Source organism: Oncorhynchus keta, chromosome 11 (genome assembly GCF_023373465.1).
Source record: "Oncorhynchus keta strain PuntledgeMale-10-30-2019 chromosome 11, Oket_V2, whole genome shotgun sequence".
NCBI classification, from domain to species: Eukaryota; Metazoa; Chordata; class Actinopteri; order Salmoniformes; family Salmonidae; genus Oncorhynchus; species Oncorhynchus keta.
The window spans coordinates 10,747,373-10,771,750 of NC_068431.1; the positions used below are offsets into that span (position 1 = coordinate 10,747,373).

General features: G+C 46.4%; 1 protein-coding gene and 1 long non-coding RNA gene across 2 annotated transcripts in view; both read left to right on the forward strand.

Annotated features, from left to right (window-relative positions):
• The window catches only part of LOC118390639 (ubiquitin domain-containing protein 2-like), a 67,128-nt gene that overhangs the window by 21,895 nt on the left and 20,855 nt on the right, over positions 1–24,378 (forward strand). Inside the window, exon 2 of the mRNA XM_052529434.1 lies at positions 18,774–19,010. Within this exon, the coding sequence (XP_052385394.1) occupies positions 18,774–19,010 (237 nt within the window). The remainder of the gene's footprint in view (positions 1–18,773; positions 19,011–24,378) is intronic.
• On the forward strand, positions 3,629–4,915 carry LOC127933068 (uncharacterized). The gene is made up of 3 exons (XR_008147224.1): positions 3,629–3,864; positions 3,939–4,086; positions 4,783–4,915. It is a non-coding gene; the product is annotated as an uncharacterized LOC127933068 (long non-coding RNA).

The window sequence follows — 24,378 nt, forward strand, 5'->3', positions numbered from 1 at the left end:
CCCATTAGCTGCTTCCAAAGCAGCAGTTACGCTTCCTGGGGTCCAGAAAAATTACGCTTCCTGGGGTCCAGCAAAATTAAATCCGTTTATGTAACGTTTGTCGTCCTCGTCTGAGGATTCTGAAGGATCGGAGGACCAATGCGCAGCGTGGTATGTGTTCATGATGAATTTATTAAACACAGAACACTAAAACAGAAATAACAAAGAGAATGACACGAAACGAAACAGTCCTTCCTGTCTGGTGACATACACAAAGATGGAAAACAAAAGAACTAAGGTCAGAACGTGACAGTTTATACAATTTTAAAACATTTCACAACACTCTGTGTGCCCCCAGGCCCCTACTCCACCACTACCACATATCTACAGTACTAAATCCATGAGTGTGTATTAGAGGTTGACCGATAATGATTTTTCAACGCCAATACCGATTATTGGAGGACCAAAAAAGCCGATACCGATTAATCGGACGATCTTTCGTTTATTTGTAATAATGACAATTACAACAATACTGAATGAACACTTATTTCAAGTTAATATAATACATCAATAAAATCCATTTAGCCTCAAGTAAATAGTGAAACATGTTCAATTTGGTTTAAATAATGCAAAAGCAAAGTGTTGGAGAAGAAAGTAAAAGTGCAATATGTGCTATGTAAGAAAGCTAACGTTTCAATTCCTTGCTCAGAACATGAGAACATATGAAAGCTGGTGGTTCCTTTTAACATGAGTCTTCAATATTCCCAGGTAAGAAGTTTTAGGTTGTGGTTATTATAGGGCTATTTCCCTCTTTACCATTTGTATTTCATTAACCTTTGACTATTGGATGTTCTTATAGGCACTTTAGTATTGCCAGTGTAACAGTATAGCTTCCGTCCCTCTCCTCGCTCCTCCCTAGGCTTGAACCAGCAACACAACGACAACAGCCACCATCGAAGCAGCGTTACCCATGCAGAGCAAGGGGAACAACTACTAGAAGGCTCAGAGCGAGTGACGTTTGAAACACTATTAACGCGCGCTAACTAGCTAGCCATTTCACTTAGATTACACCAGCCTCATCTTGGGAGTTGATAGGTTTGAAGTAATAAACAGCGCAATGCTTGACGCACAATGAAGAGCTGCTGGCAAAATGCATGAAAGCGCTGTTTGAATGAATGTTTACACGCCTGCTTCTGCCTACCACCGCTCAGTCAGATACTTGTATGCTTGTATGCTCAGTCAGATTATATGCAACGCAGGACACGCTAGATAATATCTAGTAATATCATCAACCATGTGTAGTTAACTAGTGATTATGATTGATTGTTTTTTATAATATAAGTTTAATGCTAGCTAGCAACTTACCTTGGCTTACTGCATTCGCGTAATAGGCAGTCTCCTTGTGGAGTGCAACGAGAGAGAGGCAGGTCGTTATTGCGTTGGACTAGTTAACTGTAAGGTTGCAAGATTATCCTCCGAGATGACAAGGTGAAAATCTATCGTTCGGCCCCTGAACAAGGCAGTTAACAAGCCGTTCCTAGGCCGTCATTGAAAATAAGAATGTGTTCTTAACTGACTTGCCTAGTTAAATAAATATGTGTCTGTGCCAATGTTTGTGTTGCTTCACAGTCCCCACTGTTCCATAAGGTGTTTTTTTAATCTGTTTTTAAAATCTGATTCTACTACTTGTATCAGTCACTTGATGTGGAATAGAGTTCCATGTAGTTCTCTGTAGCTCTATGTAGTACTGTGTGCCTCCCATAGTCTGTTCTGGACTTGGTGACTGTGAAGATACCTCGTGGCATGTCTTGTGGGGTATGCATGGGTGTCCGAGCTGTGTGCCAGTAGTTTAGACAGACAGCTTGGTGCATTCAACATGTCAATACCTCTCATAAATAAAATTTGTGAGGAAGTCAATCTCTCCTCCACTTTCAGCCAGGAGAGATTGACATTCATATCATTAATATTAGCTCTCTGTGTACATCCAAGTGCTAGCCGTGCTGCCCTGTTCTGAGCCAATTGCAATTTTTGCAATTGCAAAGTCCTTTTTTTGTGGCACTTGACCACATGACTGAACAGTAGTCAGGGTGTGACAAAACTAGGGCCTGTAGGACCTGCCTTGTTGACAGTAGTGTTAAGAAGGTAGAAACTAGGGCCTGTAGGACCTGCCTTGTTGATAGTAGTGTTAAGAAGGTAGAAACTAGGGCCTGTTGGACCTGCCTTGTTGATAGTAGTGTTAAGAAGGTAGAAACTAGGGCCTGTAGGACCTGCCTTGTTGATAGTAGTGTTAAGAAGGTAGAAACTAGGGCCTGTAGGACCTGCCTTGTTGATAGTAGTGTTAAGAAGGTAGAAACTAGGGCCTGTAGGGCCTGCCTTGTTGATAGTAGTGTTAAGAAGGTAGAAACTAGGGCCTGTAGAACCTGCCTTGTTGATAGTAGTGTTCAGGCAGAGCATCACTTTATTATACAGTTTTGACCATGACAGTTTACAATCTAGTTTTACTCCAAGCAGTTTAGTTCTCTCAACTTGCTCAATTTCCACATTATTTATTACAAGATTTAGTTGAGGTTTAGGGTTTAGTGAGTATTTTGTTCCAAATACAATGCTTTTAGTTTTAGGGCTAACTTATTCCTTGCCACCCACTCTGAAACTAACTGCAGCTCTTTGTTGAGTGTTGAAGTCATTTCAGTCGCTGTAGTAGCTGACGTGTATAGCGTTGAGTCATTCGCATACGTAGAAACTCTGGCTTTACTCAAAGTCAGTGGCATGTCGTTAGTAAAAACTTTAAAAAGCAATGGGCCTAAACAGCTACCCTGGGGAATTCCTGATTCTATCTGGATTATATTTGAAAGCTTCCATTAAAGAACACCCTCTGTGTTCTGTTAGACAAGTAACTCTTTATCCACATTATAGCAGGGGGTGTAAAGCCATAACACACATGTTTTTCCAGCAGCAGACTATGATCAATAATGTCAAAAGCTGCACTGAAGTCTAACAAGACAGCCCCCACAATCATTTTATCATCAGTTTCTCAGCCAATCATCAGTCATTTGTGTAAGTGCTGTGCTTGTTGAATGTCCTTCCCTATAAGCATGCTGAAAGTCTGTTGTCAATTTGTTTACTGTAAAATAGCATTGTATCTGGTCAAACACCATTTTGTCCAAAAGTGTACTAAGGGTTGGTAACAGGCTGCTTGGTTGGCTATTTGAGCCAGTAAAGGGGGCTTTACTATTCTTGGGTAGTACATGTATTCATGCTATGTCTTTTAAACAGTTGTAGTTAAACAATATGTACTTATAAATATATGTATGAGCGATGGCCGAGCGGCATAGGCAAGGTCCAATAGATGGTATAAAATATAGTATATTGTCACGAACCGGCTCAAAGCCCGTAACAAAAGGGAGACAACGTGGAGATGGGGAATAACAAAGTATATATTTATTACATAAGTAACTAAGTATAATATACAATGGTGTGTGTGTAATCAGTAGTGTAAGTGAGTGTTTTGCATGCATGAATGTGATAATGCAGGGTGTTGAAAAATGCTAAAACAAACAACCAAAAACCACCAAGAAACAAAACAAAATCTATAAAGGTGTCTGAATGGAGTCTCCTCCATGAATAGGGAAATGGTGTATTTATCCTGGGAGACACCGGGCCCAGGTGTGTCTGCATGGAGAGAGTCTCCTCCATGAATGGGGAAGTGGTGTATTTATCCTGGGAGACACCGGGCCCAGGTGTGTCTGCATGGAGAGAGTCTCCTCCATGAATGGGGAAGTGGTGTATTTATCCTGGGAGACACCGGGCCCAGGTGTGTCTGCATGGAGAGAGTCTCCTCCATGAATGGGGAAGTGGTGTATTTATCCTGGGAGACACCGGGCCCAGGTGTGTCTGCATGGAGAGAGTCTCCTCCATGAATGGGGAAGTGGTGTATTTATCCTGGGAGACACTGGGCCCAGGTGTGTCTGCATGGAGAGAGTCTCCTCCATGAATGGGGAAGAGGTCTATTTATCCTGGGAGACACCGGGCCCAGGTGTGTCTGCATGGAGAGAGTCTCCTCCATGAATGGGGAAGAGGTCTATTTATCCTGGGAGACACCGGGCCCAGGTGTGTCTGCATGGAGAGAGTCTCCTCCATGAATGGGGAAGAGGTCTATTTATCCTGGGAGACACCGGGCCCAGGTGTGTCTGCATGGAGAGAGTCTCCTCCATGAATGGGGAAGTGGTGTATTTATCCTGGGAGACACCGGGCCCAGGTGTGTCAGCATGGAGAGAGTCTCCTCCATGAATGGGGAAGTGGTGTATTTATCCTGGGAGACACCGGGCCCAGGTGTGTCAGCATGGAGAGAGTCTCCTCCATGAATGGGGAAGTGGTGTATTTATCCTGGGAGACACCGGGCCCAGGTGTGTCTGCATGGAGAGAGTCTACTCCATGAATAGGGAAGTGGTGTATTTATCCTGGGAGACACCGGGCCCAGGTGTGTCTGCATGGAGAGAGTCTCCTCCATGAATGGGGAAGTGGTGTATTTATCCTGGGAGACACTGGGCCCAGGTGTTCTGCATGGAGAGAGTCTCCTCCATGAATGGGGAAGTGGTGTATTTATCCTGGGAGACACCGGGCCCAGGTGTGTCTGCATGGAGAGAGTCTCCTCCATGAATGGGGAAGTGGTATATTTATCCTGGGAGAGTCTCCTCCAGTGGTGTATTTATCCTGGGAGACACTGGGCCCAGGTGTTCTGCATGGAGAGAGTCTCCTCCATGAATGGGGAAGTGGTGTATTTATCCTGGGAGACACCGGGCCCAGGTGTGTCTGCATGGAGAGAGTCTCCTCCATGAATGGGGAAGTGGTGTATTTATCCTGGGAGACACCGGGCCCAGGTGTGTCTGCATGGAGAGAGTCTCCTCCATGAATGGGGAAGTGGTGTATTTATCCTGGGAGACACTGGGCCCAGGTGTTCTGCATGGAGAGAGTCTCCTCCATGAATGGGGAAGTGGTGTATTTATCCTGGGAGACACCGGGCCCAGGTGTTCTGCATGGAGAGAGTCTCCTCCATGAATGGGGAAGTGGTGTATTTATCCTGGTAGATACCGGGCCCAGGTGTGTCTACATGGAGAGAGTCTCCTCCATGAATGGGGAAGAGTGGGAGGGTCGTCACAATATGAAATGAGTGATGTAAGATATGTAAACATTATTATTTAAAGTGCCAATCAATCACTAGTCACTTTAAACAATGCCACTTTAATAATGTTTACATATCTGACATTACTCATATCATATGTATATAATGTATTTTATACCATCTATTGCATCTTGCCTATGCCACACGGCCATCGCTCATCCATATACTTATATGTACATATTCTCAAATTAAATCTTATTTGTCACATACACATGGTTAGCAGATGTTAATGTGAGTGTAGCGAAATGCTTGTGCTGCTAGTTCCGACCGTGAAGTAATATCTAACAAGTAATCTAACCTAACAATTTCACAACAACTCATTCACCCCTTTAGATTTGTGTGTATCAGGTCGTTGTTGGGGAATTGTTAGATTACATGTTAGATATTGCTGCACCTTCGGAACTAGAAGCACAAGCACTTCACTACACTCAAATTAACATCTGCTAACCATCAGTTGTGTTTAGTACACTGTTGAACAGTACTACACAGTACACTGACTGGTGAATGCTGTCGGCCACTCCTCCTCTGTAAGTTACAGGAAGGGCTTCTCATTAAAACGAGGTAGACTTAAGGGGGCAGCTGTGTGTGTCTGTCAAAGCAAAGGTTTGCTATCTGCGTCACTGGTCTGCCTGTGGCAGGAAATGAGAATGGAAGATGGTGACGCAGATGAGGAAATAGCTCATTCATTGGACCTGCCTATAAACAGTGCGCTGCGTGAGGGGGGGGTACGCAGGCAAGGCCTCTGTCTGTCTGTTATGATTTCAACCTTTTACTGTCCATGCATCAGTCAGACACACTGATTCCTCTGTCTCTCCCTCTCTGTCTCTCTCTCTCTCTCTCTCTCTCTCTCTCTCTCTCTCTCTGTCTCTCAATTCAATTCCAGGGGCTTTATTGGCATGGGATTCATGTGTTAACATTGCCAAAGCAAGTGAGGTAGATAATATACAAAAGTGAAATAAACAATCAAAATTAACAGTAAACATTACACATACAGAAGTTTCAAAACAATAGACATTACAAATGTCATATATATATGTATGTGTGTATGTGTGTGTGTGTGTGTGTGTGTGTATATATATATATATATATATATATAGTGTTGTATCAATGTACAAATGGTTACAGGACACAAGATAATAAATATGGGTTGTATTTACAATGGTGTTTGTTCTTCACTGATTGCCCTTTTCTAGTGGCAACAGGTCACAAATCTTACTGCTGTGATGGCACACTGTGGAATTTCACCCAGTAGATATGGGAGTTTATCAAAATTGGATTTGTTTTCGAATTCTTTGTGGATCTGTGTAATCTGAGGGAAATATGTGTCTCTAATATCGTCATATTTGGGCAGGAGGTTAGGAAGTGCAGCTCAGTTTCCACCTCATTTTGTGGGCAGTGAGCACATAGCCAGTCTTCTCTTGAGAGCCATGTCTGCCTACGGCGGCCTTTCTCAATAGCAAGGTTATGCTCACTAAGTCTGTACATAGTCAAAGCTTTCCTTAAGTTTGGGTCAGTCTCTCTGTCTCTCTCTCTGTCTCTCTCTCTCTGTCCCTCCCTCTCTCTCTCTCTCTCTCTCTCTCTCTGTCTCTCTGTCTCTCCCTCTCTCTCTCTCTCTCCCCCCCTCTCTGTCAGCTAACTATCTCATATAGACAAAGACAGAAAACAAAATAACTAAGGTCAGAACGTGACAGTTTATACAATTTTAAAACATTTCACAACACTCTGTGTGCCCCCAGGCCCCTACTCCACCACTACCACATATCTACAGTACTAAATCCATGAGTATGTATGAGAGGTCGACCGATTATGATTTTTCAACACCGATACCGATTATTGGAGGACGAAAAAAGCCAATACCGATTAATCGGACGATTTTATTTTTATTTGTAATAATGATAATTACAACAATACTGAATACTCTGTCTCTGTCTCTCCCTTCCTCTCCCTCTGTCTCTCTCTCTCTCTCTCTCCCTCCCTCTGTCTCTGTCTCTCCCTCTCTCTTCCTCTGTCTCTCCCTCTCTCTCTCCCTCTCTCTCCCCCTCTCTCTGTCTCCTTCTCTCTCTCCCTCTCTCTCTCTTTCCCTCTATCTCTCTCTCTCTCTCCCTCTGTCTCTCTCTCCCTCTCTCCCTCCCTCTTTTTCTCTCTCTCTCTTTCCCTCTGTCTCTCTCTCTGTGTCAGCTAACTATCCTCTCTTTCGATCTCTCATTCATTCTCTCTCTCTCTCTGTATGTCAGCTAACTATCTCTCCTCTCTTTCTATCTCCATTTCTCATTCTGTCTTTCCTCTCTTCTTCTCTGTATAAACATACACATATTGGTTGTATTTACAAAGGTGTTTGTTATTCACTGGTTGCCCTTTTCTCGAGGTAACAGGTCACAACAAATCTGGCTGATGTGAAGGCACACTGCTGTATTTTGTCTTAACAGATAAGGGAGTTTTTCAATATTTGGTTTGTTTTCAAATTCTTTGTTGGTCTGTGAGATCTGAGGGAAATATGTGGCAGGAGTCTCTCACTCAGTATAGACTGGTAGTTTCTGGGTCAGCTATGAGGAAGGGAAGAAACTGATTCATCGTCTATGACTGAATTATTGATGCATGTGGAGTGTCCTGACAACGTCTCCTCTCTTACTGTACACTGGGACTGTGTGTCCAGACTGACAGATACATTACCCCCACCCACTTTAACCTATAAAACTGTGTTCAGACTGACAGATACATTACCCCACCCACTTTAACCTATAAAACTGTGTTCAGACTGACGGATACATTACCCCACCCACTTTAACCTATAAAACTGTGTTCAGACTGACAGATACATTACCCCCACCCACTTTAACCTACCAAACTGTGTTCAGACTGACAGATACATTACCCCACCCACTTTAACCTATAAAACTCAGTGATACATTACCCCACCCACTTTAACCTATAAAACTGTGTTCAGACGGACAGATACATTACCCCACCCACTTTAACCTATAAAACTGTGTTCAGACTGACAGATACATTACCCCACCCACTTTAACCTATAAAACTGTGTCCAGACTGACAGATACATTACCCCACCCACTTTAACCTATAAAACTGTGTTCAGACTGACAGATACATTACCCCACCCACTTTAACCTATAAAACTGTGTTCAGACTGACAGATACATTACCCCACCCACTTTAACCTATAAAACTGTGTTCAGACTGACAGATACATTACCCCACCCACTTTAACCTATAAAACTGTGTTCAGACTGACAGATACATTACCCCCACCCACTTTAACCTATAAAACTGTGTTCAGACTGACAGATGCATTACCCCCACCCACTTTAACCTATAAAACTGTGTTCAGACTGACAGATACATTACCCCACCCACTTTAACCTATAAAACTGTGTTCAGACTGACAGATACATTACCCCCACCCAGCTCTTGTGCTGTCTGGCAGATTTTCCACTCTAAGGCTATATGCTGTATGCATGTGGTAAATAAGATAAGGAATATACTGTACACACCCGCCAAGCAGTAAAATTAGGTTTCAAAAACATGAACAAAATAGACCTTATGGAACAACGGGGACTGTGAAGCAACACAAACATATACACACACACACACACACACACACACACAATAACATACGCACTATACACACACGTACACATGGATTTAGTACTGTAGATATGTGGTAGTGGTGGAGTAGGGGCCTGAGGGTACACTGTGTGTTGTGAAATCTATGAATGTATTGTAATGCTTTTAAAATTGTATAAACCGCCTTCATTTTGCTGGACCCCAGGAAGAGTAACTGCTGCCTTGTTAGCAGCTAATGGGGATCCATAATAAATACAAATGTAATTCTACTAAGTTATGCTAATTCACCTATAGACCGATTAGAATGACCAGTCAAGTGGTATTTCCATCAATGAATAGGCTACAAGGCATTACTTCACAAAGGCTTTGTCTTCTTCTTCTCCTGGGCGATATTGGCCGGCAACAATTTTATTTATCAGCTTTTCTATTTTTTTAATCTAACAAAAGCCGGCTATTACCAGCTAATGGAAACCCTGTTACCCACCCACTTTAACCTACCAAATTCCACTCCCCTAGTCACAACAAAGATTGGGTGTAACCATGAGTGTGTGTGTGTGACCACTAAACCCATGTAGACCGTTCTCCGTGTGAGAACACTATAAGTCCCTATTAATCGACTGACAGCAACCGGGCGGCCTCTCTCTGCCAAGAAGCTGGGTATCCATGACAACGGTTGTGGAACACACCAGAAATAGTTTAAGTAATTAGGAGATGGGGAAACTCATTGACCAATGAAATGAGGAACGTATAACGTACCGCCCAGCAGACTAACGACCAAGTTCACATTGTCATTAGAGAACGACCGATATGGATGTTTTAGGGCTGATACCAGTTTTGGGGGGGGGTCAAGGAGGCCAATGACAGATATTCAATATCATTACATTTAAAAACAATTACGATAACATTTTCCAGACAGCCATTTATGCATCTATTTTTGAATCAAACAATACATTTGACTTTGTTTTTACCAACCTAACTACATAATGGTGATCATTTTATTTGAATGGTAAATCTTTTGATAAACTGGGTAAATTAAGATGGCAACGGCTTACTCACAATACAGGTGAATGCATATTCAACAGGAGTATTTGAGCTTGTTTGGAATGACCAGTGTCTAAGGTTTCTACAGATGACATTCTGTATTCCTTCCATGTGGGACTTCAACTAGCCTACTGGTCAACAACGTTTACATAGAAGCATCACTCCATGTCAAGCCTGTATGGAAGGACATCATACAGGCACTGCTTTTAGTTTGACTATAGAGCGAGGGTAGAAAAGAGAAAAAAAAGATTTAACGACGATGCAAGTTCTGTCTTGAATGACTTAAATCTGTCCATAGTTTGAGAAGTGAGAACGCTTCTACAGCTTTCTTAGTCCATAAACATGCAGGAAGATTCTTAGCTAGCTAAACTTATTGCCAATCTTTATTTAGGCATTTTAAAACACTTCCTTCTTCCCCCTTTTACGGCAAACATTTAATGCGACTGTTAGCTGTCAATTTACAGACACAATTGTGACTGGTCAGATCAGCATACCAGTAAATAGCTCATTTACACCAAAGAGGTTTAGAAACTGTGGTTACACCGCAAGTCAGATGGCTTGTTGCTATGTTGGCTATTAGCTCCTTTCTGATATCTTGGCACCATGTTTACCTGGACAGCTAGCTAGCATTGTAGCTAATAAAGCTAGCTAACACCACAGATGAAGGGTTAGTTATCCGTAGTCTTGGCTAACGTGTCAGATAGCTATCTGCTTAGCTAGTTAGCTTGCTTATTGCATGCATAACTCAGCATTGTGCAGTGCTCATTTAAAAAAAATAAAGTGTATGTAGTTTTTATTTATTAAACCTTTATTTAACTAGTCAAGTCAGTTAAGAACAAATTCTTATTGACAATGACGGCAGTGTTCATGGCTCAGGAGGTGAGTGGTGGCTGGCATAGTAGTAGTTTTGCTATGTAGAAGGACTATTGGCAAAGCCACTAGAGAATGAACTAGAAAACTAGAAAAGGCCAATATCGGTCGATCACTAGTTACATTTTTTAAATGTAACTAGGCAAGTCCGTTAAGAACACATTCTTATTTACAATGACGGCCTACATCGGCCAAACCTGGACAACGCTGGGCCAATTGTGCGCCGCCCGATGGGACTCCCAATCACGGCCGGATGTGAAACAGCCTGGATTGAAACCAGGGACTGTAGTGACTTTTCTTGCATTGAGATGCAGTGTCTTAAACTGCTGCTCCACTCGGGAGCCCACAGTTGCTAAGCTAATCGCCGCGCAATCTAGTGCTGGTCGATGTACCATATTTTACTATATACCGGTATTGATGCACGGATCGGTTTGAGTTTTTACTTTACCTTCTATAGTGGTATTTGAATGTTTGGTTTGGTCGATGTTTATACCATATTTTACTATATACCGGTATTGATGCACGGATCGGTTTGAGTTTTTACTTTACCTTCTATAGTGGTATTTGAATGTTTGGTTTGTGTCGTGTTTAACATCCATTTTTATTGTTTATACCTCTACTTGACTCTTCCCTCTCTGCTCTGATTCCAAGTGGCTTTCCTCACAGACCTAGTCCCGCTCTATGTTTATACCTCTACTTGAGTCATCGCTCTCTGCTCTGATTCCAAGTGGCTTTCCTCACAGACCTAGTCCCGCTCTATGTTTATACCTCTACTTGAGTCTTCCCTCTCTGCTCTGATTCCAAGTGGCTTTCCTCACAGACCCAGTCCCGCTCTATGTTTATACCTCTACTTGAGTCTTCCCTCTCTGCTCTGATTCCAAGTGGCTTTCCTCACAGACCTAGTCCCGCTCTATGTTTATACCTCTACTTGAGTCTTCCCTCTCTGTTCTGATTCCAAGTGGCTTTCCTCACAGACCCAGTCCCGCTCTATGTTTATACCTCTACTTGAGTCTTCCCTCTCTGCTCTGATTCCAAGTGGCTTTCCTCACAGACCTAGTCCTCTATGTTTATACCTCTATGTTTATATTCCAAGTGGCTTTCCTCACAGACCTTGACTCTTCCCTCTCTGCTCTGATTCCAAGTGGCTTTCCTCACAGACCTAGTCCCGCTCTATGTTTATACCTCTACTTGAGTCTTCCCTCTCTGCTCTGATTCCAAGTGGCTTTCCTCACAGACCTAGTCCCGCTCTATGTTTATACCTCTACTTGAGTCTTCCCTCTCTGCTCTGATTCCAAGTGGCTTTCCTCACAGACCTAGTCCCGCTCTATGTTTATACCTCTACTTGAGTCTTCCCTCTCTGCTCTGATTCCAAGTGGCTTTCCTCACAGACCTAGTCCCGCTCTATGTCACTCAAGGGGTGCATTTGTTGTTACTTGACCAAATCAAATCAAAGTTTATTTGTCACCTTATAGTGAAATTCTTACTTACAGGCTCTAACCAATAGTGCAAAAAAGGTATTAGGTGAAAAATAGGTTGGTAAAGAAATAAAACAGTAAAAAAGACAGGCTGTATACAGTAGCGAGGCTATAACAGTAGCGAGGCTATAACAGTAGCGAGGCTATATACAGTAGAGAGGCTACATACAGTAGAGAGGCTACATACAGTAGACAGGCTATATACAGTAGCGAGGCTATAAAAGTAGCGAGGCTATATACAGACACTGGTTAGTCAGGCTGATTGAGGTAGTACGTACATGAATGTATAGTTAAAGTGACTATGCATATATGATGAACAGAGCGTAGCAGTAGCGTAAAGAGGGGGTGGTGGGAGACAATGCAGATAGCCAGGTTAGCCAATGTGCTGGAGCACTGGTTGGTCGGGCCAATTGAGGTGGTATGTACATGTAGATATGGTTAAAGTGACTATGCATGTATGATGAACAGAGAGTAGCAGTAGCGTAAAAGAGGGGTTGGCGGGTGGTGGGACACAATGCAGAGAGCCCGGTTAGCCAATGTGTGGGAGCACTGGTTGGTCGGGCTGATTGAGGTAGTATGTACATGAATGTATAGTTAGTGACTATGCATATATGATGAACAGAGAGTAGCAGCAGCGTAAAATAGGGATGGGGGGGCACACAATGCAAATAGTCTGGGTAGCCATTTGATTACCTGTTCAGAGTCTTATGGCTTGGGGATAAAAACTGTTGAGAGGCATTTTTGTCCTAGACTTGGCACTCCGGTACCGCTTGCCATGCAGTAGTAGAGACCAGTCTATGACTGGGGTGGCTGGGGTCTTTGACACGTGCATTCAGTCGTACATTAAATGTTGATGACAATAATGTTGTTTCCACTTTGCTTCTTAATATAAATCCACTAGCGTTCTATAATTACACTATTAGTATGTGTTTCTTAAATCAGCAAACATCTAGTTTGTTTTTTCTTCGCAAGTTTTAGCTAAATCGTGTTAGCCACTAATACTAATCGCTAGTTAGCTGGCTAGCTAATACAAGTACTGAGTCAGATCAAACGTAGCTAGCTGATACAGCCTGATACCAATGCTGGTGTAAGCCTAAGTCAGCATGTTGTTTGTGCAACAGTATCTTATCATTTAAAGAGGTATAGTCGAAGCATGAATATGTTGGCTACATGAAGAAACATTTTAATGTCGCCAAAGTATATAGGGTCCCCGAGGAAACACTGACCATCACTTTGGTTCCTATCCTGTCACAATAACTCTGGGATTTTCATTCGTTGTCATGTCAAACACTGTATTCAAAGTGCCCACTATTATTTATATTCTAACTATAGAATTATAATAAACATTATATTTCCATGATTCCAACAGTTCATCCAAGTGCTTTTATCTAAATCACAAGTAAAAAAAAAAAATAAGGCATTGTTTGTTTTTTTGGCAAATATAGTGCAGCCCTACGTGGCAGTGTGTGGAAATGATCTCAAATGAGTGCAGGAAATGATCTCAAATGAGTGCAGGAAATGATCTCAAATCAGTGCAGGAAATGATCTCAAATCAGTGCAGGAAATGATAAATTGATGGAAATATAGGAAATTATTTTTAGTTGAAGTTGAATTGAACAATATAAAACAATCAGAATGGAGAAAGACTCATTGACATAATTTAGAATATATGTGTTTCCACCCTAGGATCACTCACTACTCATAAAGCATCCTAGGATCACTCACTACTCATAAAGCATCCTAGGATCACTCACTACTCATAAAGCATCCTAGGATCACTCACTACTCATAAAGCATCCTAGGATCACTCACTACTCATAAAGCATCCTAGGATCACTCACTACTCATAAAGCACCCTAGGACTCATAAAGCATCCTAGGATCACTCACTCATAAAGCATCCTAGGATCACTCACTACTCATAAAGCATCCTAGGATCACTCACTACTCATAAAGCATCCTAGGATCACTCACTACTCATAAAGCATCCTAGGATCACTCACTACTCATAAAGCATCCTAGGATCACTCACTACTCATAAAGCATCCTAGGATCACTCACTACTCATAAAGCATCCTAGGATCACTCACTTCTCATAAAGCACCCTAGGATCACTCACTACTCATAAAGCATCCTAGGATCACTCACTACTCATAAAGCATCCTAGGATCACTCACTACTCATAAAGCACCCTAGGATCACTCACTACTCATAAAGCATCCTAGGATCACTCACTACTCATAAAGCATCCAAGGATCACTCACTTCTCATAAAGCACCCTAGGATCACTCACTACTCATAAAGCATCCAAGGATCACTCACTTCTCATAAAGCACCCTAGGATCACTCACTACTCATAAAGCATCCTAGGATCACTCACTACTCATAAAGCATCCTAGGATCACTCACTTCTCATAAAGCACCCTAGGATCACTCACTACTCATAAAGCATCCTAGGATCACTCACTACTCATAAAGCATCCTAGGATCACTCACTACTCATAAAGCATCCTAGGATCACTCACTACTCATAAAGCATCCTAGGATCACTCACTACTCATAAAGCACCCTAGGATCACTCACTACTCATAAAGCATCCTAGGATCACTCACTACTCATAAAGCACCCTAGGATCACTCACTACTCATAAAGCATCCTAGGATCACTCACTACTCATAAAGCATCCTAGGATCACTCACTACTCATAAAGCATCCTAGGATCACTCACTACTCATAAAGCATCCTAGGATCACTCACTACTCATAAAGCATCCTAGGATCACTCACTACTCATAAAGCATCCTAGGATCACTCACTACTCATAAAGCATCCTAGGATCACTCACTACTCATAAAGCATCCTAGGATCACTCACTACTCATAAAGCATCCTAGGATCACTCACTACCCATAAAGCATCCCAGGATCACTCACTACTCATAAAGCATCCTAGGATCACTCACTACTCATAAAGCACCCAAGGATCACTCACTACTCATAAAGCACCCAAGGATCACACACTACTCATGAAGGAAATGTAGAGCTTGTATTATTCAAAAAAACATAAAATACCATCAAATATTTTGGCCATATCACCCAGCCCTAATCCCTTCTAGAAGTCAGGGTATGAGTTGAGAAACCTGCCTATTTTCCTCGAAATTACGTAATGTCATGATTTCAAAGCTAAACAATATTATTCATGTCATTCATGCTAATTTGGGGTTTTACCCCTGTTGACTCCTTGAAGGAGTGTGCTCTTCGTGGAATTATACCCAGAATGCACCACGCGGCCCATTGACAACGGACCGGCAACACAATGGACGTTAATAATAATTGAATGGAGTGTCCCATCTCCTCATTTCTTAAATTATTTCTCAACACATCTGCTGTGCTGTGAGAGAGACATGTGGATGGAACTCACATCATCAGCAGCACCACCCCAGGAGAGCAGAGAGACATGTGGATGGAACTCACATCATCAGCAGCACCACCCTAGGAGAGCAGAGAGACATGTGGATGGAACCCACATCATCAGCAGCACCACCCCAGGAGAGCAGAGAGACATGTGGATGGAACTCACATCATCAGCAGCACCACCCTAGGAGAGCAGAGAGACATGTGGATGGAACTCACATCATCAGCAGCACCACCCCAGGAGAGCAGAGAGACATGTGGATGGAACCCACATCATCAGCAGCACCACCCCAGGAGAGCAGAGAGACATGTGGATGGAACCCACATCATCAGCAGCACCACCCTAGGAGAGCAGAGAGACATGTGGATGGAACCCACATCATCAGCAGCACCACCCAGGAGAGCAGAGAGACATGTGGATGGAACCCACATCATCAGCAGCACCACCCTAGGAGAGCAGAGAGACATGTGGATGGAACCCACATCATCAGCAGCACCACCCCAGGAGAGCAGAGAGACATGTGGATGGAACCCACATCATCAGCAGCACCACCCTAGGAGAGCAGAGAGACATGTGGATGGAACTCACATCATCAGCAGCACCACCCTAGGAGAGCAGAGAGACATGTGGATGGAACTCACATCATCAGCAGCACCACCCTAGGAGAGCAGAGAGACATGTGGATGGAACCCACATCATCAGCAGCACCACCCTAGGAGAGCAGAGAGACATGTGGATGGAACCCACATCATCAGCAGCACCACCCCAGGAGAGCAGAGAGACATGTGGATGGAACTCACATCATCAGCAGCACCACCCTAGGAGAGCAGAGAGACATGTGGATGGAACTCACATCATCAGCAGCACCACCCTAGGAGAGCAGAGAGACATGTGGATGGAACTCACATCATCAGCAGCACCACCCTAGGAGAGCAGAGAGACATGTGGATGGAACCCACATCATCAGCAGCACCACCCTAGGAGAGCAGAGAGACATGTGGATGGAACCCACATCATCAGCAGCACCACCCTAGGAGAGCAGAGAGACATGTGGATGGAACCCACATCATCAGCAGCACCACCCCAGGAGAGCAGAGAGACATGTGGATGGAACCCACATCATCAGCAGCACCACCCTAGGAGAGCAGAGAGACTCTCTCTCTCTCTCTCTCTCTCTCTCTCTCTATCTCTCTCTCTCGTCAGTCCCAGAGCAGAGGTTGTGGATAATGGCAATCAGATGCTTTCCCCAGTAAACCTCCCCACCTCTCCCTCTCCACCCCCCTCCCTACCCCTCCACTTCCCCTCCCTACCCCTCCTCTCCTCCTCCCCAGGTTCTCCTCTCCCTCTCCCCTCCCCAGTAACCCACCCCTCCTCCCCTCCCACCCCTCCTCTCCCCTCTCTACCCCTCCTCTCCTCTCCCCACCCCTCTTCCCCTCTCCCCTCCCCACCCTCCACTTCCCCTCCCCACCCCTCCTCTCCCCTCCCCCCCACCCCTCCACTTCCCCCTCCCTACCCCTCCTCCCCTCCCCACCCCTCCTCTCCCCTCCCTTCCTCTCCCCTCCCTACCCCTCCTCTCCCCTCTCCCCTCCCTACCCCTCCTCTCCTCTCCCCACCCCTCCTCCCCCTCTCCCCTCCCCACCCTCCACTTCCCCTCCCTACCCACCCCTCCACTCCCCTCCCCACCCCTCCTCTCCCCACCCCTCCTCTCCCCTCTCCCCTCCCCACCCCTCCACTTCTCCTCCCCACCTCTCCCCTCCCCACCCACCCCTCCACTTCCCCTCCCTACCCCTCCTCTCCCCTCCCCACCCCTCCTCTCCCCTCCCCACCCACCCCTCCTCTCCCCTCCCTACCCCTCCTCTCCCCTCTCTACCCCTCCTCTCCTCTCCCCACCCCTCTTCTCCCCTCTCCCCTCCCCACCCTCCACTTCCCCTCCCCACCCCTCCTCTCCCCTCCCCACCCACCCCTCCACTTCCCCTCCCTACCCCTCCTCTCCCCTCCCCACCCCTCCTCTCCCCTCCCTTCCTCTCCCCTCCCTACCCCTCCTCTCCTCTCCCCTCCCTACCCCTCCTCCTCTCCTCTCCCCACCCCTCCTCCCCCTCTCCCCTCCCCACCCTCCACTTCCCCTCCCTACCCACCCCTCCCTTCCCCTCCCCACCCCTCCCTCTCCCCACCCCTCCTCTCCCCTCTCCCCTCCCCACCCTCCACTTCTCCTCCCCACCTCTCCCCTCCCCACCCACCCCTCCACTTCCCCTCCCTACCCCTCCCTCCCCTCCCCACCCCTCCTCTCCCCTCCCCACCCCTCCTCTCCCTCTCCCCACCCACCCTCCACTTCCCCTCCCTACCCCCTCCTCTCCCCTCCCCACCCCTCCTCTCCCCTCCCCACCCACCCTCCACTTCCCACCCCTCCTCTCCCCTCCCCCCCACCCTCCACTTCCCTCCCTACCCCTCCTCTCCCCTCCCCACCAGGATGTAGGATGTAACACATCAAAATGTGGAATAAGTCAAGGGGTATGAGTACTTTCTGAAGGCTCTGGAAATAGTTGTTGATTTTTTTATTTGATAAACCATTAAATTGCACTTTAGCTGACCTCAGTGGAATTTAAGCAGCATTTTGTCACAAGTGAACATTTGTACGTAGTGTTTAACATTAGAATGACATTACAGCGCAGGAGGCTGCCGAGTGGAGAACGGCTCAATAATGAATGGGAGCAGAGCAAATGGAATGGAAATCATGGAAACCATGTGTTTGATGTAATTGATTCCATTCCACTGATTCCGATCCAGTCAGTAACACGAGACGGTTCTCCCCAATTAAGGTGCCACCAACCTCCTGTGCATTGCAGTGATGGCACAAAGCCAACACATCACCCTGATAGTGGAATGCTTCACAGAGAGGACTTGAACAGCTGTGATTTAAACTGAGAATGTTTTCTGAAGGTTATGTCCGATCATTACTCTTTCATTTGAACCATGTCTCTCTCTCGTTCTCTCTCTCTCTCTCTCTCTCTCTCTCTCTCTCTCTCTCTCTCTCTCTCTCTCTCTCGGTCTCTCTCTCTCTCGTTCTCTCTCGGTCTCTCTCTCTCTCTCTCTCTCTCTCTCTCTCTCTCTCTCTCTCTCTCTCTCGTTTTCTCTCTCTCGTTCTCTCTCTCTCTCGGTCTCTTCTCTCTCGTTCTCTCGGTTTCTGTCTCTCTTTCTCTCTCGGGTTCTGTCTCTCCCTCTATCTATCTCTCTCTCAGTGGCTCTGGGGCGTAACCAGGCCTTGAAGAGAGAGAAGCCCAAATGGAAGAGTGACTATCCCATGACGGACGGCCAGCTGCGCAGTAAGCGGGATGAGTTCTGGGACACGGCGCCCGCCTTCGAGGGACGCAAGGAGATCTGGGACGCGCTCAAGGCCGCCGCCCAAGCCTTTGAGAGCAACGACCATGAACTGGCCCAGGCCATCATCGACGGGGCCAGCATAACACTGCCACACGGTACGACACACACCACACACACATCTGCTCCTCTATCATCTCTATGTCTCTTATCTATCTTTTCTGTATGTCTGTTAGCCTGTAACATAACACTGCCATGAAGTGGCCCAGGCGGGTCCGCCGTAACGCTACCACACAATACATAACACACTCCATAGACCCCTGACCTCTATAAGCTCTATCTGTCCCCTCTCTGTCATAGTGTAACACTGACACACGATAAGACACACAGACATCTCTCTATCTGTCCCCTCTCTGTCATAGTGTAACACTGACACACGATAAGACACACAGACATCTCTCTATCTGTCCCCTCTCTGTCATAGTGTAACACTGACACACGATAAGACACACAGACATCTCTTTATCTGTCCCCTCTCTGTCATAGTGTAACACTGACACACGATAAGACACACAGACATCTCTCTCCTCAGTGTGACTCTCTATCAACATCACATCCAGACCTTTATCTCTCTGTCATCTCTTCATCTACTTCCTCTCTCTTGCGCTATGTCCTCTTTTCTTTTCCATTACCTCCTTTTCTCTTGCCTTCTCTCCTCAGGGTCCCTGTTACTATCCTGGGCAGGGTCCCTGTTACTATCCTGGTCAGGGTCCCTGTTACTATCCTGGGCAGGGTTCCTGTTACTATCCTGGTCAGGGTCCCTGTTACTATCCTGGGCAGGGTTCCTGTTACTATCCTGGTCAGGGTTCCTGTTACTATCCTGGGCAGGGTCCCTGTTACTATCCTGGTCAGGGTCCCTGTTACTATCCTGGGCAGGGTCCCTGTTACTATCCTGGGCAGGGTCCCTGTTACTATCCTCAGGGTTCCTGTTACTATCCTGGTCAGGGTTCCTGTTACTATCCTGGTCAGGGTCCCTGTTACTATCCTGGTCAGGGTTCCTGTTACTATCCTGGGCAGGGTCCCTGTTACTATCCTGGTCAGGGTCCTGTTACTATCCTGGGCAGGGTTCCTGTTACTATCCTCAGCAGGGTCTCCTGGTCAGGGTCCCTGTTACTATCCTGGTCAGGGTTCCTGTTCTATCCTGGGCAGGGTCCCTGTTACTCCTATCCTCAGGGTCCCTGTTACTATCCTGGTCAGGGTTCCTGTTACTATCCTGGGCATCCTGTTACTTTCAGGGAATCCTGGGCAGGGTCCCTGTTACTATCCTGGTCAGGGTTCCTGTTACTATCCTGGTCAAGGTCCCTGCAGCTATCCTGGGCAGGGTCTGTTACTATCCTGGTCAGGGTCCCTGTTACTATCCTGAAGGGTCCCTGTTACTATCCTGGTCAGGGTTCCTGTTACTACAGGGTCTGTTCTATCAGGGTTCCTACTATCCTGGGCAGGGTCCCTACTATCCTGGCAGGGTCCTGTTACTATCCTGGTCAGGGTCCCTGTTACTCCTGGTCAGGGTTCCCCTCCTTAGGGTCCCTGTTACTATCCTGGGCAGGGTTCCTGTTACTATCCTGGTCAGGGTCCCTGTTACTATCCTGGGCAGGGTTCCTGTTCTATCCTGGTCAGGGTCCCTGTTACTATCCTGGTCAGGGTCCCTGTTACTATCCTGGTCAGGGTCCCTGTTACTATCCTGGTCAGGGTCCCTGTTACTATCCTGGGCAGGGTCCCTGTTACTATCCTGGGCAGGGTCCCTGTTACTATCCTGGTCAGGGTCCCTGTTACTATCCTGGGCAGGGTCCCTGTTACTATCCTGGTCAGGGTTCCTGTTACTATCCTGGGCAGGGTCCCTGTTACTATCCTCAGGGTTCCTGTTACTATCCTGGTCAGGGTCCCTGTTACTATCCTGGTCAGGGTCCCTGTTACTATCCTGGTCAGGGTTCCTGTTACTATCCTGGGCAGGGTTACTATCCTGGTCAGGGTTCTGTTCTGGTCTCCTGTTACTATCCTGGGCAGGGTTCCTGTTCTATCCTGGTCAGGGTCCCTGTTCTATCCTGGGCAGGGTTCCTGTTACTATCCTGGGCAGGGTCCCTGTTACTATCCTGGGCAGGGTTCCTGTTACTATCCTGGGCAGGGTCCTGTTCTATCCTCAGGGTCCCTGTTACTATCCTGGGCAGGGTTCCTGTTACTATCCTGGTCAGGGTCCCTGTTACTATCCTGGTCAGGGTCCCTGTTACTATCCTGGTCAGGGTCCTGTTACTATCCTGGTCAGGGGTCTGGGCCTGTTACTATCCTGGGCAGGGTCCTGTTACTATCCTCAGGGTCTCTATCCTGGGCAGGGTTCCTGTTCTATCTGGGTCCCTCAGGGTCCTGTTACTATCCTGGTCAGGGTTCCTGTTACTATCCTGGGCAGGGTCCCTGTTACTATCCTGGTCAGGGTTCCTGTTACTATCCTCAGGGTCCTGTTCTATCCTGGGCAGGGTCCCTGTTACTATCCTGGTCTGGTCAGGGTCTGTTACTATCCTGGTCAGGGTTCCTGTTACTATCCTGGGCAGGGTCCCTGTTACTATCCTGGTCAGGGTTCCTGTTACTATCCTGGGCAGGGTTCCTGTTACTATCCTGGTCAGGGTCTGTTATTATCCTAGGGTAGTACTATCCTGGGCAGGGTTCCTGTTACATCCTGGTAGGGTCCCTGTGCAGGGTTCCTCCTTTCAGGGTCCCAATCTGGGCAGGGTCCTGTTACTATCCTGGGCAGGGGTTACTATCCTGGGAGGGTCATTCCTTGTCCCTGTTACTATCAGGGCAATGGCAGGGTTCCTGTTTTTTGGCAGGGTCCCTGTTAATCCTGGTCAGAGATCCTGTTACTATCCTGGTCAGGGTCCCTGTTTACTATCCTGGGCAGGGTCCCTGTTACTATCCTGGGCAGGGGCATCCTGGAGGGTCCCTGTTCTCCTTAGGGAGTTAGATCCCTAGGGGAAGGCAGGGTCTCTCGACCAGCCCAACCCTGTTTATCTTCACAGACATCCTGGTCAGGGTCCCTGTTAATCCTAGGGTCCCTGACTATCCTGGGCAGGGTCCCTATCCTGGTCAATCTCAATGGAATAGTGTTGGTGAATGTATACCCTTTCTAGATGGACTTTACTGCTGAGAGGCATAAAATTACGAATGTTTCCTGGTGTATCTGTGGAGCTGCCTTAATGCGCACCACACACACACACACACACACACACACACACACACACACACACACACACACAGAGACACACACACACAGAGACACACACACACACAGAGACACACACACAGACACACACACACACACACACACACACACACACACACACACACACACACACACACACACACACACACACACACACACACACACACACACACACACACACACAGAGACACACACACACACACACACACACACACACACACACACACACACACACACACACACACACACACACACACACACACACACACACAGAGACACACACACACAGACACACACACACACACAGAGACACACACACACACACACACACACACACACAGACACACACACACACACACACACACACACACACACACACACACACACACACACACACACACACACACACACAGACAAAAACAGACACACACACACACACACACACACACACACACAGAGACAAAAACAGACACACAGACAAACACACACACACAAACACACAAAACACACACACACACACACACACACACACACACACACACACACACACACACACACACACACACACACACACACAGACAAAAACACACACAGACAAACACACACACACACAGTCAAAAACACACACACACACACACACACGTATACATACATACACACCTCTTCATAAAGTTGACATATCACCAGTAATGCAATATGGTTAACGCACAGTTTTCCTGTTTCACAGTTGTACAGCAGCTTTTAGATAGGGTCTGGGAAGCTCTCGGCAAGGTTATCTACGCTACCAGAGTGCTGCCTTATCAGAAAATGGATTTGGCCAAGAGGTATTGTTAATCTCTCCAGAGCCCGTTCTCTGCCACAGTCGCTCCATTGTGCACCGAGACATCTTTATCTCCCCCGCCAATCGGTGGCCTTTTTGGCTCAGACAGGGTGTCACTGGTTTGGTGTAAATCAAAAATGTGTATTTCCCTCTTGTCCAGATTAGCTGGGTTGGGTGCTGAGGCCTGCTGTCGGTGTCTCCTGAGAGAGCAGAGGAAAACCGCATCTATTACACAGCATTCACTGGCAGACAGACATTCTCATCGACGGGGCTGTAGAGGAGCAGGCTGAGAGCTTCAAGTTCCTTGGTGTCCACATCACCAACAAACTAACATGGTTACAGTGTAGGGGTGGTAGGTAGCCTAGTGGTTAGAGTGTAGGGGTGGTAGGTAGTCTAGTGGTTAGAGTGTAGGGGTGGTAGGTAGCCTAGTGGTTAGAGTGTAGGGGTGGTAGGTAGCCTAGTGGTTAGAGTGTAGGGGTGGTAGGTAGCCTAGTGGTTAGAGTGTAGGGGTGGTAGGTAGCCTAGTGGTTAGAGTGTAGGGGTGGTAGGTAGTCTAGTGGTTAGAGTGTAGGGGTGGTAGGTAGCCTAGTGGTTAGAGTGTAGGGGTGGTAGGTAGACTAGTGGTTAGAATGTAGGGGTGGTAGGTAGCCTAGTGGTTAGAGTGTAGGGGTGGTAGGTAGCCTAGTGGTTAGAGTGTAGGGGTGGTAGGTAGTCTAGTGGTTAGAGTGTAGGGGTGGTAGGTAGCCTAGTGGTTAAGAGTGTAGGGGTGGTAGGTAGCCTAGTGGTTAGAGTGTAGGGGTGGTAGGTAGCCTAGTGGTTAGAGTGTAGGGGTGGTAGGTAGCCTAGTGGTTAAGAGTGTAGGGGTGGTAGGTAGCCTAGTGGTTAGAGTGTAGGGGTGGTAGGTAGCCTAGTGGTTAGAGTGTAGGGGTGGTAGGTAGACTAGTGGTTAGAATGTAGGGGTGGTAGGTAGCCTAGTGGTTAGAGTGTAGGGGTGGTAGGTAGCCTAGTGGTTAGAGTGTAGGGGTGGTAGGTAGCCTAGTGGTTAGTGAGGGGTGGTGTAGGGGTGGTAGGTAGAGCCTAGTGGTGGTAGGTAGACTAGTGGTTAGAATGTAGGGGTGGTAGGTAGCCTAGTGGTTAGAGTGTAGGGGTGGTTAGAGCGTTAGGTAGCCCAGTAGGTACAGTGGTTAAAGGGGTGGTAGTTGGTAGAGTGGCAAAGGTAGCCCTGAGCTAACAATGTAAAAATCTGTCGTTCTCCTCCTGAACAGGGAAGTTAACTCACTGCTCCCCGGTAGGCTGTCATTATAAATAAGAATTTGTTCTTAACTGACTTGCCTGGTTAAATAAAAACATGTTTTTTTGTTGATGCTATTTTTCTTAAAACTGTGTTTGTTTGGTTAAGGGCTTGTAAGTAAACATTTCACTGTAAGGTGTATTG